At 42.6% G+C, this 16,243-nt stretch overlaps 1 protein-coding gene across 1 annotated transcript in view; it reads right to left on the minus strand.

The window, feature by feature from the left end:
• Nucleotides 1–1,863: 1,863 nt before the first annotated feature.
• Nucleotides 1,864–16,243, minus strand: part of HS6ST1 (heparan sulfate 6-O-sulfotransferase 1) — an 81,109-nt gene continuing 66,729 nt past the window's right edge. Inside the window, exon 2 of the mRNA XM_072143484.1 lies at nucleotides 1,864–5,042. Coding sequence (XP_071999585.1) covers nucleotides 4,334–5,042 — 709 coding nt within the window. The 3' untranslated portion in view covers nucleotides 1,864–4,333. The remainder of the gene's footprint in view (nucleotides 5,043–16,243) is intronic.

Raw genomic sequence — 16,243 nt, forward strand, 5'->3', positions numbered from 1 at the left:
ATTCCCATATATTCAACTTTATAGTTTTACCTGGTAACTAAGCATAGATACAGCGAGTCCAGGTGGGCGTGGCCTCCTCGGGCTGAATCCAGCAGCTTCTCTCCATCCCTATTGCTGTATGCTGCTATAATGTCATGTGACCAGGGTGACATCATCGCCGGTCCTATAGCTTTTGTAGCATTAGGAACTGTACACTGAGCATATATGTCATGAAATCACAGCATCCTGCATGGAGAGGAGTAGAAGTCCATGGAGGCTGCTGTCAGGGCCGGCTCCAGGTTTTAGTGGGCCCCTTTGTGGGCCGCCCTCCAGTGGCCACACTGCCCCCCCCCTCCCCTGCGGACACACTGACTACCCCCCCTTCCACCTGCGGACACACTGAACCCCCCCCCCCCCTGCTGACACACTGACCCCCTCCCTCCCCCCTCTCCCTGCAGACACACTGACCCCCTCCCTCCCCCCTCTCCCTGCAGACACACTGACCCCCTCCCTCCGGGAAAGAAAAAATGAAAAAGAATTCACCTTTCCTGCTTCCCCCGAAGCAGCGCCTGCAGCTGTCTTCGGCCTGGGCCTCCCATACGCGCCGGCTCTGAAGCCGGCACACGTGATCCGATGACATCATCATGTGCGCCGGTTTCAGAGCCGTCAAATACCCTGCGGAGCGCCGCATCGTGGGAACCGGGACAGATGAGTTTTAGATTCTGCCTCTATGCTGCGCTCCCGACCAGCGCAGCATAGAGGCAGAAACGCGATCGGTCCGATGGTGATCAATTGTACCAGTGTCTTATAGCGACACTGGTACAATTGATCCGGGGGCCCGAGTGGGCCCCTCCAGTACCCCGGCACATGCCCGGGTTGGCCGGGTGCTGGCGCCGGGCCTGGCTGCTGTGATTGTTTTATGTGGTGAGATGTGTACATGGGGTTTAGTTTGCTAATATTAAGTAGCTTAAGGACCTTTGATGATGTCACCATAGTCACATTACATTAGGCCACACCCCCTGGACTCGCTCCAAAGCTGCATAGATAACAGGCAAGATTAGAACTCTGATTTTATGGGGATCTGAGGGAAACTACTTTTAGCTACAAGAAGGGTGTCAGATAGTTACTAGAGCTCTATAGGAACCTGTCACTACCTGTATTTGTGAAAATAGTGGTGACGGGTTCCTTTCAGGAGTGTATGGGGGAGCTCAGCAGTAAGTGTTTTTCTTCCCTGCACTTTTACCATGGGTCAAAAGGTTATGTCCTCACACTGCTACATGCCCTCAGGAAATGTCGGTGTCCTTGCTGGTCTTGGAATGTAGGATGGTGGGATGCAGAGAGAGACTGCAGCGAGCAGACAGCAGAAGCTATTCATGAGAAGAATCTGCCCTGCCCGACACCGAGCCAGAAAATTTACGGTCGGATTTTGGGGCAAGTAAAATTGTGTAGATCTGGACTGATAGAGACAGGTTGGAATTATATCTGTGAAATGCTGTATTTTTGTTAATAACAGTGAATTAGAGAATGTGTTATTTTGTTATCCTGACTATATTTCAGAGTCTTGTATTCGTGTGAATAACCCTTTTAAGGCTGCTTTCACACAGCGGTATGCTCGCCTGGCCATAAAGTAAGTGTGTGCGTGTGATACTGTGGCCGGGCGTCATAGCCACCTTTGGGGACATGTACATCTCCACAATAGCTGTGTGAATGGCATTTTGCTTGCCACCGCTTCCTCCCCCACCATGTTTTTCCTACAATGCCATTTCCATTATTCCTCCATTAAGTGACTGTTGTTGAGGAAGGATTTATTACCTCTCTGGACACACACAAAAAACAAAACATTTATTTATGTGACTAGCCTGCAAGACAATAGCTCACTTCAGGCTTGAATAGGACCTTAGTCTTTGCCATATGTGATCCGCTCCGTTTCGGTCTTTTGAGCCTCAGTCGGGAGAGAGATAAAACTCCATATAAACATAACACAAAGCTTTCGAAACGCGAGTCTGTCACATACAAGACAACCCTGAGATCTTTGCACATCAACAGAATTATGCATAAATCTTTATTAAAGGAACATGACAAGTGTGATTCACAGTGATATAAATGGCGTAGAAATGGCCTGAATGCAACATTAGAAACCGTGACAGGGAGATACAGTATGAAAAGTGGAAGGTTTGGGACAAATTCACACACCGCAGATTAGTTGAATCTGATTGCAAGAGCAAAATCCACTTTAATAATGGGACTTTAGCAAAAAAATTTTGCAAAAAAATAACCTGCCGTATCCGAATTTGCCCCATATGATGACCTTCTTAAAAACAGAACATCTAAAAGGCATCTGGATCTCATGGAAAATTAAATAGACTTGTATATTCAGACATGCTCATCAATATAAATTATAATTTATTACAATGAGCAACCTCTCACATTGCTTAGGAGTAGAAGAGAAGCTAATGCCATCGATCTCATTACAAAAAAAACAAACCCTTATAAGTTAGCACGAGTCCATCTTATCGTGAGATTCTAGACGCTCACCGCTGAGAACGCTACGCACACAATTACAATCCCAAGAACATTAAGTGCTTTTACTTGCAGTTCCGACCATCACCACTAAGTGGGGCTGTGTCCTTATATAGGACTAGTCACTGACCGCTATCAGCTTATTGGAGTCTTCACAAACTAGGAACAGTGATATGTTTAATACACATTTGGCCGACCTGTTGGCCACCAGAAACATTAAATTAACAAAAAAATTTACATATATGGCAGTGCTTCCGACTTGGGTCACATGGCTTCTTTTTCGGCATTTCTTCACGTGGTAGTCAGTAGAAGTGATCATACAACTGGGAGAACCCTACACATAAGCTATGATCGAGGAGATCGACGTGAGGTGTGAACCATATACATTAGCAAGATTAACCCCAGGCCGAACGTCTTCTTAGCTTTTGATAATCCCAAGGAATCAAAGTTTTAGACTCCCTGGAACCAAATTCATGCAGATTTTAATCTATTCTGGTAAAAACGCTCAGGATTTAACACAGGTTGTAGATGACCACATAGTCCCTTTTAACAAAGATTCCCTCAGGCTTGGCTTTCTGGTATGGATAGAAGGGGCTGTGTGTAGTAAATGTTTTGAGCCAGAGGACCTCAATCATAATCCAATCAAAATACATGATGTGAACATGCCCTTTCCTATGTTAAAAGGAGAGACTTCATTTATTGGGGCGGGGGATTTCCAAAAAATTTGATTTGTAACTGGCTAAATTCATCATCCATCCAAAGTGTATAGAGGTGCCCGAATCCTCCACCAGATGTTGGGGTAGAGAATGTGCAGACTTTTTATTCAGGTCAGCGATGTTTTGTAGCTGTTCATTCCCTTCCTTTTTGAGAAACACATACATGCCTGGCTAAAGATCTAGTGTGTGTTGGTCTACTGTGGGGTGGCAGGAACACATTCCTTGGGTTTTCCAAGAATTTACTATAGATAACATCAATAGCAGATTGGTGGGTGTCCGACTCCTGGCAACCCATTGTAGGAAACGCTGACCACCTTCACACCAGTTGTGGCCATACCTAGTTACTATACTTCTCTACCTTCACTTGAATAGATCTGAAACTGTTGCACCACTGGTCAATAAGGGTCTAAAGTGTCAGACCCCCAACCAATCTGCTATCAAGGGATACATCCTCTAGTAAATTCTCTAAAAATCCCTTTTATTTAGGAGGGAATGAATGGATTCAACCAGCTATTGCATAGATTCAATCTAAGGTATAAATGGACACAGACAATGTAGAAATACTAATGAAATTGATACCATGCCGTACTAGTATTTTACAACCCTACAGCCCATATTGTAGAACACTTTACGTGGACATCTGTCTTCAGAAACTTTTACAAAAAGTCACATACAAAAGGAAATTTCCCCTCGCTGCTAATTGCTGTCTTTGGCCAACATGTGGGTTTCTTTAAGGGTTATAAAAAAAAGGAAAGAATGTGTTTTGGTCTATTAAACATACCACTGTTATTAGTTCATTAGTTGACCTTCGAGAATCTGAGAAGCTACATAGAAAAAAAAAAAAAAATTGAAAAAACACACAGTTAACAATGCTTTAATGTCTCCCTAGTGTGAATAAAACGTATAGCATTGTTGACACAGTGCGGTCACATTCTCACTACATTAAAATAAGAGGCGCTCTCCTACACGAGGAGGAAGCGTTACCGAAGCTCCGAGCCGTGTGCTACAAAAACATTAAATAAAAAGTGATTTCATTTTTATAATGTTCAGGATTTCGTACAAGACAGATTAACAAATGTGAAACCAGTTTCTCCAGTAGTATAAAAGTCCATGCCCAGCTACCACTTCTCAATTATATGGCTCATGTAGTCTTCTGTAGGCCAGCGGACTTGGTCCTCTGCCTCTTCCTTGGCGAAAGCCTCGTTGGAGCGTTGGAGAAGTCTTTCTTCCCGATTCTTCTTTCGTTGCTCCATGCGCTCTACCTGCCTCTTGAATTGATATCGCTGCTGGAAGAGGTCCTTTGCATAGTCGTACAGCTGCATGTCTAGATCGTTCAGCTCCTCGATCCTTTGGATAGTGCCATTGTCCAGGTCAACTCCACCTGCCCGAGTGTTGTTGTATTGCATGAAAGGTCTGATGAACTTCAGATTAAAAGTCCTCTCAAAGAGATATTGAGTCTTTCGCTGGAACTCCGTGAGGCCAAAGAAGGCCATGTCCTTTAAGTTCTTTTTGGCGCTTTCCAGAAGAAGTTGAGCTCGCTTCTTCTCAGTAATGAAGGACATATTATAGCATCCTACAAGGCTGAGGTCGGCCAACATTCTCACCTGGCGATTGTTAGCCAAATTATAAGGACAATCCATAAACTCCTGCAAAGTACACCCTGACCAGTCTGTGCCTTCATAGCAGGAGGGTAGTTCTTCGGGTGTTGGTGTCCTTCCATCACACATGTGAAGCGAAGTCTTCCAGGTTGCTCCACGTTGAACATGTCTCCACTCGCTAAGGTACCTCGAGACGGGATCTCTCAACAAGGTAATGTAATAAAATTTCCTGAAAAAGAGAATTCAGAATATTAATTTACAGCGGGTCAAGCTAGACTAAACCTTGTAATACTTATGTAGTAATTGTAAGATATTCCGACGTGAAACTATGGAGGACAACAACGGGTAAAAGCAGAAACAGACTACATCTTGCTAATGAGGATTTCACCCAAATTAATTTGCTCGCCGCCATTTGTTGTAAGCGGTAAACTTGTAAAAACTCCCAGGATGCTTTGTGTGAACACACGACACCCTCCATATGCTGCTCCGAGCCATTGTCTCCCTAGCTGGCACTACAATTAAATCTTGGTTTGTCTCCCAGTTTGTATGGCTGGTGTGTAGCTGTGATTAAATGAGCCATGATACTCCCTCTGCCTTTGAAGTGGAAAGGTGAGGAGGCGCATTTTACACTGGATTTTGCAGAACTAACACAGTTATACAACAATCTTAAGTAGTGGAGTGTGGTTTATTGTGCATCCACTCAGTGTGATGAATGCATGAAGGTGTGCGGAGCCCGGGCGGCTGAAACAGCTCATTTATCAGCATCCAGCAGAGGAAGTATAAGAGGAGGAGGAGGGGAGGTTTACAGAGGAGACATGGAGGAAATTAACAAGCGCTTTCAGTATTACCGATACAGGCTGATACATACAGTACGCTATAGGTGTGCAAATCCATACCACAAGCCACATGAGAAAATGATGATTTTGTACTATACAATCCATATTTTCAGCTTAAATTGTGGTTTTTTTAATGTGAAGAAGAGAAAACCTGTGATAACTACTAGGACCCCCTGGGGGTTTATGTTCCCTTGGCAAATATGCAGCAAAAGCAAAACTCAACTAAAATGTATGAATAAGTAATAGAGTGCGAGTGACCACGACTACTTGTAATGTATAGGACTAGTGGATATGGAGTACAGAGAAATGTGAATGGGAGAGTGGGGATAAAGAGGACACAGGGACCCCCGTTCTTGTGATCAAAGGGGCTCCCAGTGTTCAGAGACCCCAGTGGTTTATTAACAATCCTGTGGAGGGTTACCTATAGGGTTTGTCCATAACAGAGACTATTTTCTCCTAGAGGGTTCCCAATATGGACCAGTACCAACCCAACCTCCGCCCACCCCCAACATTGTATAAGGCTTATGTGGACTGTTTATTTCAGAATCAGCATCGCAAAGAGACCGTGGCTGCGTCTTCTTCACTTTCTACCAGACTCAACATCTCGTTTACTTGAGACACATGCATGGACCCAACCTCACAACGTCACGGTCTTTTGAAGCAGGAGCCGACGGGTTGGACACTCCCCAACTTTTCCATCTAGAATACAGTTTTATGGCCGATTGGCCATGAGCGAGCTCGGCCCAAGAAACTCTATGTACTTGTGGAATTTCTGCAAACAGAGTCTCGAATCACTGGACTGAACCCAGCAGGGCCGTTCTGTCCCATGATAAGAAGGTTCAATCTAGTAATTTCTGCAAGTGCGCAGTACAAGCGTCTCAAACTTAACTTGCTTGTGGACAACCGGCTCCTTGCAAACAAGCCTTGTGGGAACGTATATCCGGCCTCACAATTTACGGCCAGATATACGTCCCCATAGATGCCTATGGCTTCCGGCCACAGAAGGGTAAGCACAGCGCAACTCCGTACCATCAGCGGGAAAAAGACAGAGTATGCCCCATCTTTTCCCGTAAATATGGCCAGGTGCCAGGCGTCCCTATTGAGAGGGAAGGGGTGAGCAGCAATCATCTCTCCTCCTCTCCAGCCGAACGTGTGAATCCTTCAGGCAGGTTCACATTTGCATCACAGAACTTTTTGTTCAGTAAGTTTAGATAGGTACCTGACAGACCGCTGTTAGTCAATGGGGATCCGCTGGATAGGCATTTAATTAATGTATTTTCCAGAAAAAACTGTGTTTGCCAGTGTTCAGCACAGAAGCCGCTTTTCTCTCGGTCATATCTATCTGGATTACGTATTGGACTGTTGTGCTACAGATAATGCCAATCGGCCACAGGCACAATTGGATAATAAATTTGGGGCACGTTTCATAGGTCATTTCTTTGACGAATGTCTCATACAAGACTTCTATTATACTGCAATGCCTCTTTGGTAATATAATCAGTAGCAGAACAATACATACACATGGCATGTTACTATTCAGCCCTTCCACAACTCCCCATGCCTGACGCTTCTCTGGAGCCGTGGAAATTAGATTCCCAGAATAGGTCAAAAGTTGACCTTTTACATCATCAGGTTTCTAGGTATACACCCCCCCAAGTGAGCTGATGCATTTAGTTCCACCTATGGTATCTATGGCATCAAACGGGCCTGTCCACAGCATAGCGATCCGTATAATTGGTCAGGATTAGCTATACTGAGCTATTCAACAGCTGAATGGCTTCTATATATCAATGACAGCATATGCTAACAGCCAAGGCGGCAGTCAACTGCAAGGACTTCACGACAAAAATGTCACTTCTCTTGGGGGTCTGTCAATTTCATTTGTCAATCAAGTCACTTCTCTCCGCTCAGCCATAGCAAAGTGGAATTGATGCCGTGGTATATACATATTGGGACCTACTGACCTCATAAAATATACAGTGCTGACAGTGAGACGCTTATTCCAAATGGCTCACAGTGGGGAATCTCCTCATAAAAATGGAGATTTCCATCATCAGCCATTGCTCCATTAGTAGAGAAGTTGAAGGTTCCTCAAAGGGGAACATATAGTGACAATTAAGGATATTGGAAACCAAATTATAAATTTGTAGGATATTTTGAATATTATCAAAGTGCCCCAATAAGACCAGATTTGTCACTTGTTCAAAAAGAAACGAAAAAAAAAATCAATAGCATTCATGAGATCCCATTGACTAGAAGGTTGAGTCCATAAATTTGAGATCATCATAATATATGGATATGCCTGGCCTTCCAGAAAGGAAGAGAAACACTCCTTAATCCTTTAGGATGTTTCCACCAAGCAATATATACCATTACATCTTGAAGGAAGCTCTACACGACCAATAGTAAATCAACCAACCACCATAACCACGAAGCCGTGTAACGGATATGAGGTTTGGAAAGTTATAAAGCCGCTCCGTTCACTAGTTCCAGGATTCGGTCTTGTTATCAGCCTTCGTCCTCCGACCACAAGTATGTACTTGGTCTGTGTTCAGTTTCATCCAGTCACCACTCATCAGCTCATGGAGATCAGCTTAGCAGGCATTCATTATTGATGCCAGAGGCTTCGGTGGCCTGGTTTAGGAGGCCGACAGAGCTGCATCTCATCTGCTGTCTGTAACAGAGTAATCCTGAATCATATTTTAAGGGTAATATTTCGGCAGAAGCCTGCATGCCCCTATAGTACAGCATCAAAAGAGACTCTTATGTCAACGTAGTCGCTTCTCTTTTGGGAACGGAGGTAACTGAAAAACAGCTGTGGCCACAGATTTCACAAACTATCAAGATTGTCCATTCTTCCCACATCTATACAATAACCCGGAGGAAAAACATCTTATGGTGACCACTCAAGACAACTATTGGCCGAACCCAACATTTCAGTGGGATCTGCAGACCACCTAATGCTCAACAAAGAGTCTTGAATGCTTGACTTTGATTTCAAGTTGGACCCCTTGTTCTCAAAAAACAAACCACTCCTATTGGGATCTCACAGTATCCTTTCCCCCCCCTTCTTTATTACTTCTAGGTTACTTTATTTGACCTATCAAATGCAACAGGAATTTCCTCCCCTCCTTAATGGGAGTAACAGCCATTCGAGAATGGGTGCATATCCGTCTGTAGGGCAAGTCAAAATCAAAGAGTGTGAAGTCTGCTAGAACCTAAACTACACATAGATTTCTTCATTCACATGCACTGGACTGTTACAGATTTTTGTTGAGGAAGCCCAAAAAATAAAAGTTTAAGAACATAGAAGTTTTACTACTACAAAAAATGTTTTTATGCGGTAACAAGATCTTTCGTTGGGGAACTCAACACCTTCTGGCCACTAAGAAATCTTGGCTCGTCCAGCCTGATATGTGCAGTTTTCTCAAGCTCTGCCAGGGGTACGGCCAATTAAGTGGTGCCTACATTTTCCCAGGATTTCGGTGCCAGTTGGAACTACTCCTAGAGAACACCTGTCGTCCACCACCATGATAAAAAAGAAAACCGCAAATTGTTCTACACATGGCAGACAACAGCTGCAAGGTGACCCGGGAGAGATGCAAGGTCATGGTAATGACAGGGACTCCTGCAGAGATTCTGAACTTGGCAGAGACATTTGTATTTGAAACCAGCCGAACCAATCTGCTCAGCTGGAAGAGGAGTAGAGACAACTACCCCATGTCCTTTGTGTGTTTTTTTAAAAGAACAAATTATAACCAGTAGGGTGTAACTAGGCCCAAGCCTCATGGCATAGAAACAACAGCAACAATCTGTCAGCGAGATCTCACCAACCTCACACTGAAATACAGATCCCTCTACTGGCTGATGATATAATACTTTAATAAGGTTTTGTTCACTTAAACAAAAAGCGATTGTGTGAACAACAAAAGCAGAAGTTGGGTCAAAAACTACCTTAACCCAACAGGATATCTGGATCACTGATTAGAGAAAACCTTCACCCAACTTCTGCTCCTGCTGTGTCCAACCAGTAGATTGGACTATCTACTGTAAGTTGTCTAAGCTGGTCCAGGTCCATCAGGTCAGGAGGAAGATAGAACTTCTCCAAAAACAGAGGGGGTTTCCAAAAACAGGCTGGTAGCAGGTTATTATGCTGGTATTGGAACCACTAGCATGTATTGTGTGAATAAACAGGGTTAACCAATGTTCAATTTCGTTTCTTCACCATATCCGAGTAGCAAGAAGAGACAAAAAGAGTGAAAGACATCCCACGGATGCTATACTAATGTATTCAATAACATAAATATTACTATTAACCCCTTCACGCTCCGCGGCGGATATATCCGCCACGGAGCGCAGTGACTTAGCGCTCAGTGGCGGATATATCCGCCACGGCGCTTATGCCGGCTCGGCTCTGGATCAGAGCCGAACCGGCATCGGGAAACACGGGGTGCCGGCTGTAACTAATAGCCGGCACCCCAGTGTAACACCCGCGATCGGAGTTGTCTCCGATCGCGGGTGCCTAACCCTTTAGATGCCGCGGTCAGCGCGACCGCTGCATCTAACAAGTATCTGGGGGGTCTTTCCCCCACGATCGGCCCCCCCGAACCGTTTTCGGGGGGCGCCGATCGTTGCTATAGTAACTCTGGGGTCCGATCTGGACCCCAGACTTACTTGCAAGAATTGCCAGTAAGATGGCGTCTGTGACGTCATCTTACTGGCAAAGTGCCAGCCTATGCAAGTACATCAGTATTGCAGAATATTATCATGAACAAGCAATCAGATGATTGCTTGTTCATATCCCATGGTATAAAAGTGAAAAAGTAAAAAAAAAAGTTATTCAATAAAAAAATAAAGTCATAAATCACTAAAAATGCCCCAAACCCCCAAAACATATAAAGAGACATATAACTCAAAAAAAAAGTCTAAATCATAACACAAACCCCACATATATAGTATCACCGCGTCCGTAACAACCCGTAGAATAAAAGTAAATCATTATTGAACCCCCACGATAAACGCCGTAAAAAAAAACTGTTATAAACCCTCCAAAAATTATGATTTTTACCTTTTCAATCCCACAAAAAATGCTATAAAATGCGACCAAAAAACCATATGTACTGCGACATGATACTGGTGCAAAGTACAACATGTCCCGCAAAAAACAAGCCATCAACCAGCTCCGTAGCCAAAAACGTAACAAAGTTATGCCACTTGGAAGACGGCAATACAAAAATTATAGATTTTTCCCCACATTAGGGTTTTGTTTGACAAATTTAGTAAAACGTAAGAAAATATATTCATGTCTGGTATCCCCGTAATCGTATCAACCCATAGAATAAAGATAACATGACTATTAGTCTATACGGTGAACACCAAAAAAAAAAAAAAGTCAAAAATCCAGTACAGAATTGATGCTTTTCTACTCCTGCCCTCAAAAAAAGTTCCTAAATTTTCAACAATAGGTGATACCAACCCCAAAATGGTAACAATGGAAAAAGCATCTCATCCCGCAAAAAAAAATGCCGTCACATTGCCCCAATAACGAAAAAGCGAAAATTTTATAGCCTTCAAAAGGGGCCAATGAGGAAACTAAAATCCTGGCAGCTGCAGCGCCCTCCTTCCCAACTGCGCCTTGCTGTGCGCCCATAAAACAAGTCACAGCCACATGTGGGGGGTCTTTGTACTCAGGAGAAATTGCAGAACAAATTGTATGGTGGGTTTTCTCTTTTTATATTTTGGAAATGTGTAAATTTTAGTGCTAAATGAACGTATAAGGGAACAGTATGACCATTCTAAATTTCACCTCCATTTTGATTCAATTACTATGAAGATCTCAAGGGGTTAACAATCTTTGTAAAAGCTGTTTCTGATAGCTTGAGGGGTGCAGATTTGAAAATGGGTAGATTATATAGGGGGTTTTGATGCTAAATATGTAAAATTTCATTCAAAACTGTATTTATCCCCAAAATAGTCAATTCTGAAAATCCGGAAAAGCGATATTCTATTTGTAAGCCGCGTGACATCAAAATAAATTATCCAGACATTTCAGAAATTATGAAAATGTAAAGTAGACAAATGGGAAATGTTATTCAGCAACTTATTTAGGTGGTAAATCTATCTGCCTGAAAACGCAATGATTTAGAATTTCGAAAATGGCAAATTTTTCAAAAAATTTATCATATTTTCTTTTTTTTGTAAATAAACGCAAAACTTATCTGCCAAAATTTACCACTAAAATGAAGTACAACATGTGGGGAAAAAACAATCTCAGAATCGTTTTGATAAGTAACAGTGTTCAAAAGTTATAACCATATAAAGCGACGCAGGTCAGAATCCAAAAAAATCGGGCTGAGCCTTAAGCTGTAAAATGGCTGCGTCCTTAAGGGGTTAATAAATGGCTCCAAATAGTGCTGAGTAAGGGATAAAATAAAAACTCTGGGGAGATTTATCAGAATTGTCAGTACAGAACGGTTCTAGTTCTCCATGTCAACCAATCAGAGCTCTGATTGGTTGCCATGGGCATATAGAACAGTTCTACTCTCAGGACACTTAAAAAAAATATCTACCCCTCTGTTTTTGTAACGGCTCCAAAGAATCTTCTTTCAACTTCCAAACAACCTGATACAACTCCAAACTGCGCTGACAGAGATGAAGCATTTGCAAGAATCAATATATAGTTTTGGTACAATTACTAAACATTTTAGGTTGTGCTCACCCTGCATTCAAAGCAGAATTCAATTTTAGGTTGTGCTCACCCTGCATTCAAAGCACAATTCAAGCCCAGAGGGGCGGAGCTTCTACTGAGCACATTTGTGTTTAGACTTAAAATCGGAAACGAGCCGGTAAACCATACCAGACACGTGATGCTCATTCCCGATCACAAGCGATTAGGTCTAAACACATCTTTAAAATCGGAAGAGGCTTTCGAATTGCCTTAACACAATTCAAACACATGTGACCGCGGCCTGACTGATGTCGTTGCAACCATCTACACAAGTCGATCGAATCATATGAATCTCCAAAACTAAATAATTTATTTTTTTTTTAATCCAGACCATCACAACATTTTGACAATTTGTTTCTCATTCACGTGTGAGCGGTACCATGCGGCCTATGAAAAAAAATGGAACAAGTGACTAGTTCAGAAGTTGTGATCACAGTAGGTGCTAATTATCTTATTAGACTTCGCAACCTCATTCACTTCTAACTATAAGTAAGAACAGATGGAAAAGCAAAAAATATTGGAACGTACTACGTGTGTAGCCATCGTAAGAAATAACAAATGGAGGGTAAGAGGTCAGTCGTCTTAAGGTAATTACCCCTCAAGTGTGAGAATTTACAACTGATGTTGAGGATCTGGGAATACCACCAGCTCTTAACCAGTTATTTTAAGAACCTATTGTTGTTGAGGAGTAGAGATCTTCATGAGTATGACATGGAAGTTGAGGCATGTCAGATCTACTCCAACATATCTACCAGCAATGAGCATAACCACTACCAGTTCTCAAGTTCACTTCACCAGTGGAACGGGTAATGGATGGTCATTTATTAGGAGGGTGAAAAATTTCAAACTGTTCTGGTTTTAGGTAAAAAAAAAAAAAAAAAAAAAGTGTACTGATTGTATGGCCAGGGTCAACCAAAATATGGACATGATCATTAACCAGAAGATCTCTCGTTGCCAGGTTTTACAACCATCAACTTAGTTTGTGTGTATTCCATGTGTATGGCCACCACCTGCATAAGTCTCCATGTGCTACAAGGTCACAGTTAAAGAAAATCTATAAAATCAAGATCAGACATGATGAAACCAAGGACACTTACTCATAGAACCCTTACCCCTCCTGTGCTGTAGCTTCACAGGCTGTTAAAGTGTGTAGGAGCACTTCCAACTCCCTTCATCAGGTAAGGGGGGGCGGGGTTGAGGAAGCAGTGATGATTGGATGACAGCCTGTGAAGCTTTAGCACGGAGAGGCTCTGATAACGCCCCCCAGAGCCTTACAGGTTCATTAACAAGTTGATTTTAGAAGGAATGAGGCCATGGATAACAGATACAAGAAGAAGATTACCACAGTCACGGTGCCTAAAGCTATGTAAGTGTCCCTGGTTTGTCATGGTTAAATTTGATGGTAGATTTCCTTTAAGCTATGAAACAATCACATTAATTCTGTTACATTTGGGTGGGTAGGCTACAGAACTTCATATTTAGCCTTAATAATAATGTGATATGGATATCATGGATGGGACGTACTTGACTTAGACCCTATGAACCAGAATGGTGACTGTCTGTAATGGTGCTATAAAAGAGGTAATATCTGACTTTTTGCAGTCCAGCTACTGACACAACAGCCGGTTTTGACTACAGAGTGGGAAGCCAGAGCGACCGGGATGAGAGGTCGCAATGTGAAAGCTTTTCCAGTGAAACCATTCTCCCTCAAGATTGTTGGGCAAAAATATGTTTGAGTATAAACAGCCTTACACACTTGTCATTGGAGAGGATAAGAAGCTGTACACACACACATACATTGTTTTAATTAGGCGATTATATAAAAAAAACTTACAAAATTCTCACCACTTATCCCCTCTGCAATTCTTAATTTCGATGAGCTATCGGGCAGGGAGTAGCTCCGTCTTCCATAAACAGCACACAGTGAAGCTCACGTTCCTCCAGCTTAATCTCAAACATAAATATATCTAGTCTGAACACAACACACATCGCATTACGTCATCTAAACTATGCTGGTCGAAAGAATCGTGTCTATCCAAGCTTGAAAAGTAGAATATTATTTGTTTTGCTGACTCTCCGACACCTGGAGATTAAGAACCAGGCAGTAGATGTGCATTCAGGTACATACTTGAAAGGACTTTGAAATGTCATTCTCGCCCCCACCGTTGCAGAGGTATCAGCCTAGATATCTGACCATTATAATACTCTACTCCAGAGAGGAGGAGCTGGAGCAGAGGAGGGGGTGTGTTATAATAATCTTCTACTTGTCAGAGATAACACATGCCTCCTCCCAGCACCAACTAGCTAACAGTAAAGATTACAATGGTCAGATACTGGGACTGATATCTCAACTGTGGGGGCTAGAGAAAATTCTGTGTAGCAGCTCTTCATGAGTGCGAGGGGGTAAAAGGTCCTCTTCAACTTTTGGTTTGTTTGCACATAAATCCAACTGTTCATGCAGTCAATTCTTCCACAAAAATAAAAAAAAAACGTATACCCTAAATCACCGATTCGTACAGGTCAAATCGAAAATGTAAGTATTTTCCGAGACTTGGAAGAAAATTCCCAGAGAGACGTTCACACCCGTAGCCCTAATTATGGATTTAGCAAGAGCCAGATGTCAAACATAGCTGTGAGATTAGATTATTTCTGGGAAGAAATTGTGTCCAAAAAACATGGGAAGCCAGAGCCAGTTGGCTGGATGGCCTGGGATGAGACGAGCCGGGTGTGGGACATGACAATACACAGATCTGGACGGGGCTCAGTGCAGATTTGCATTTGATGACAGGGTGGAGATGGAACATAAACTATACAAATAAAGTGGTTCAGGATACGATGGAAGCTGGCGAGATACAAACAGAGTCCTCTCACTCCAAGATATTGCATAGCATAGGAGCCAGATAATCGGGATAAGACATGCAAAAGATAATACAACAGTGCAGCCAAGATTCCTCTGCAGCTGTTGATAAACACATTGGACGCTCATGTCCAATCAGAATAATGTGATTTGCAGGAAATGACAGGCCAATACATCCAGCAGGAGAGCAAAGACCTAAACAAGCCAGGACTTTGCACAGAATAGTATTTGCATATGTAATTGCGTGCATGCAAAGATGTCCCATGATATCCCCCCGATCATCGGGTGAAAGAACGTTCTTCATCAGGTTTATAGAGGGGAGTTTCCAGTTACGACAGACGGGTAAGAAACATTTCCCCAGGAACTAAATGCCAAATTTGTGTAGACAACATAATAGAGAATATTTAGCTACTACCCTGCCAGGGCCTTCCACCTTGCTGATATCATAGTATTACTGCTTGGCTGGCACTAACATTAGTGAAAAAACGTATGTAACCACACATGCTAATATATGAGAAAGTAGGCTGGAGGATCAGACCCTAGTTCCTCCATATATAATAGATGAGACACTACACTTCCCACTTTTCTATGAATAAACAATAACAGGTTAGGAAGTAAGAAAAAAATCCTGAAGAATTTTTAAAAACAAAAACCTGTGGATTCTGATACAATAGGACAAAGTTATTTTTGGATTGAGACATTTGTAGCTGCCTGATGCTTCAGTCTTTAAAAAGAACAAGTGTGAAGGACAAGGACAATTCATCCTGACCAGTTACTTACGTGTTGCGGTTTAAAACGCAACTCCTATGCAACAGGGAGGATCACGCGTTTCAGTGGAAATGCATATTAGACCGGGAATGAGTTTAGCATGTAAAACATTTTATAAACACCTTGTGCTTGTTAGTGACCTTATGAGTTCCAGTGTAAAACGCATATTCGATCAGGCGCAGTCCCTACCTATGACTTCTGAATTGCTCAAAACCCAACTGAAACGCAATGTGTGAACGCAG

This window comes from Engystomops pustulosus, chromosome 3 (genome assembly GCF_040894005.1).
Source record: "Engystomops pustulosus chromosome 3, aEngPut4.maternal, whole genome shotgun sequence".
Taxonomy (NCBI): domain Eukaryota; kingdom Metazoa; phylum Chordata; class Amphibia; order Anura; family Leptodactylidae; genus Engystomops; species Engystomops pustulosus.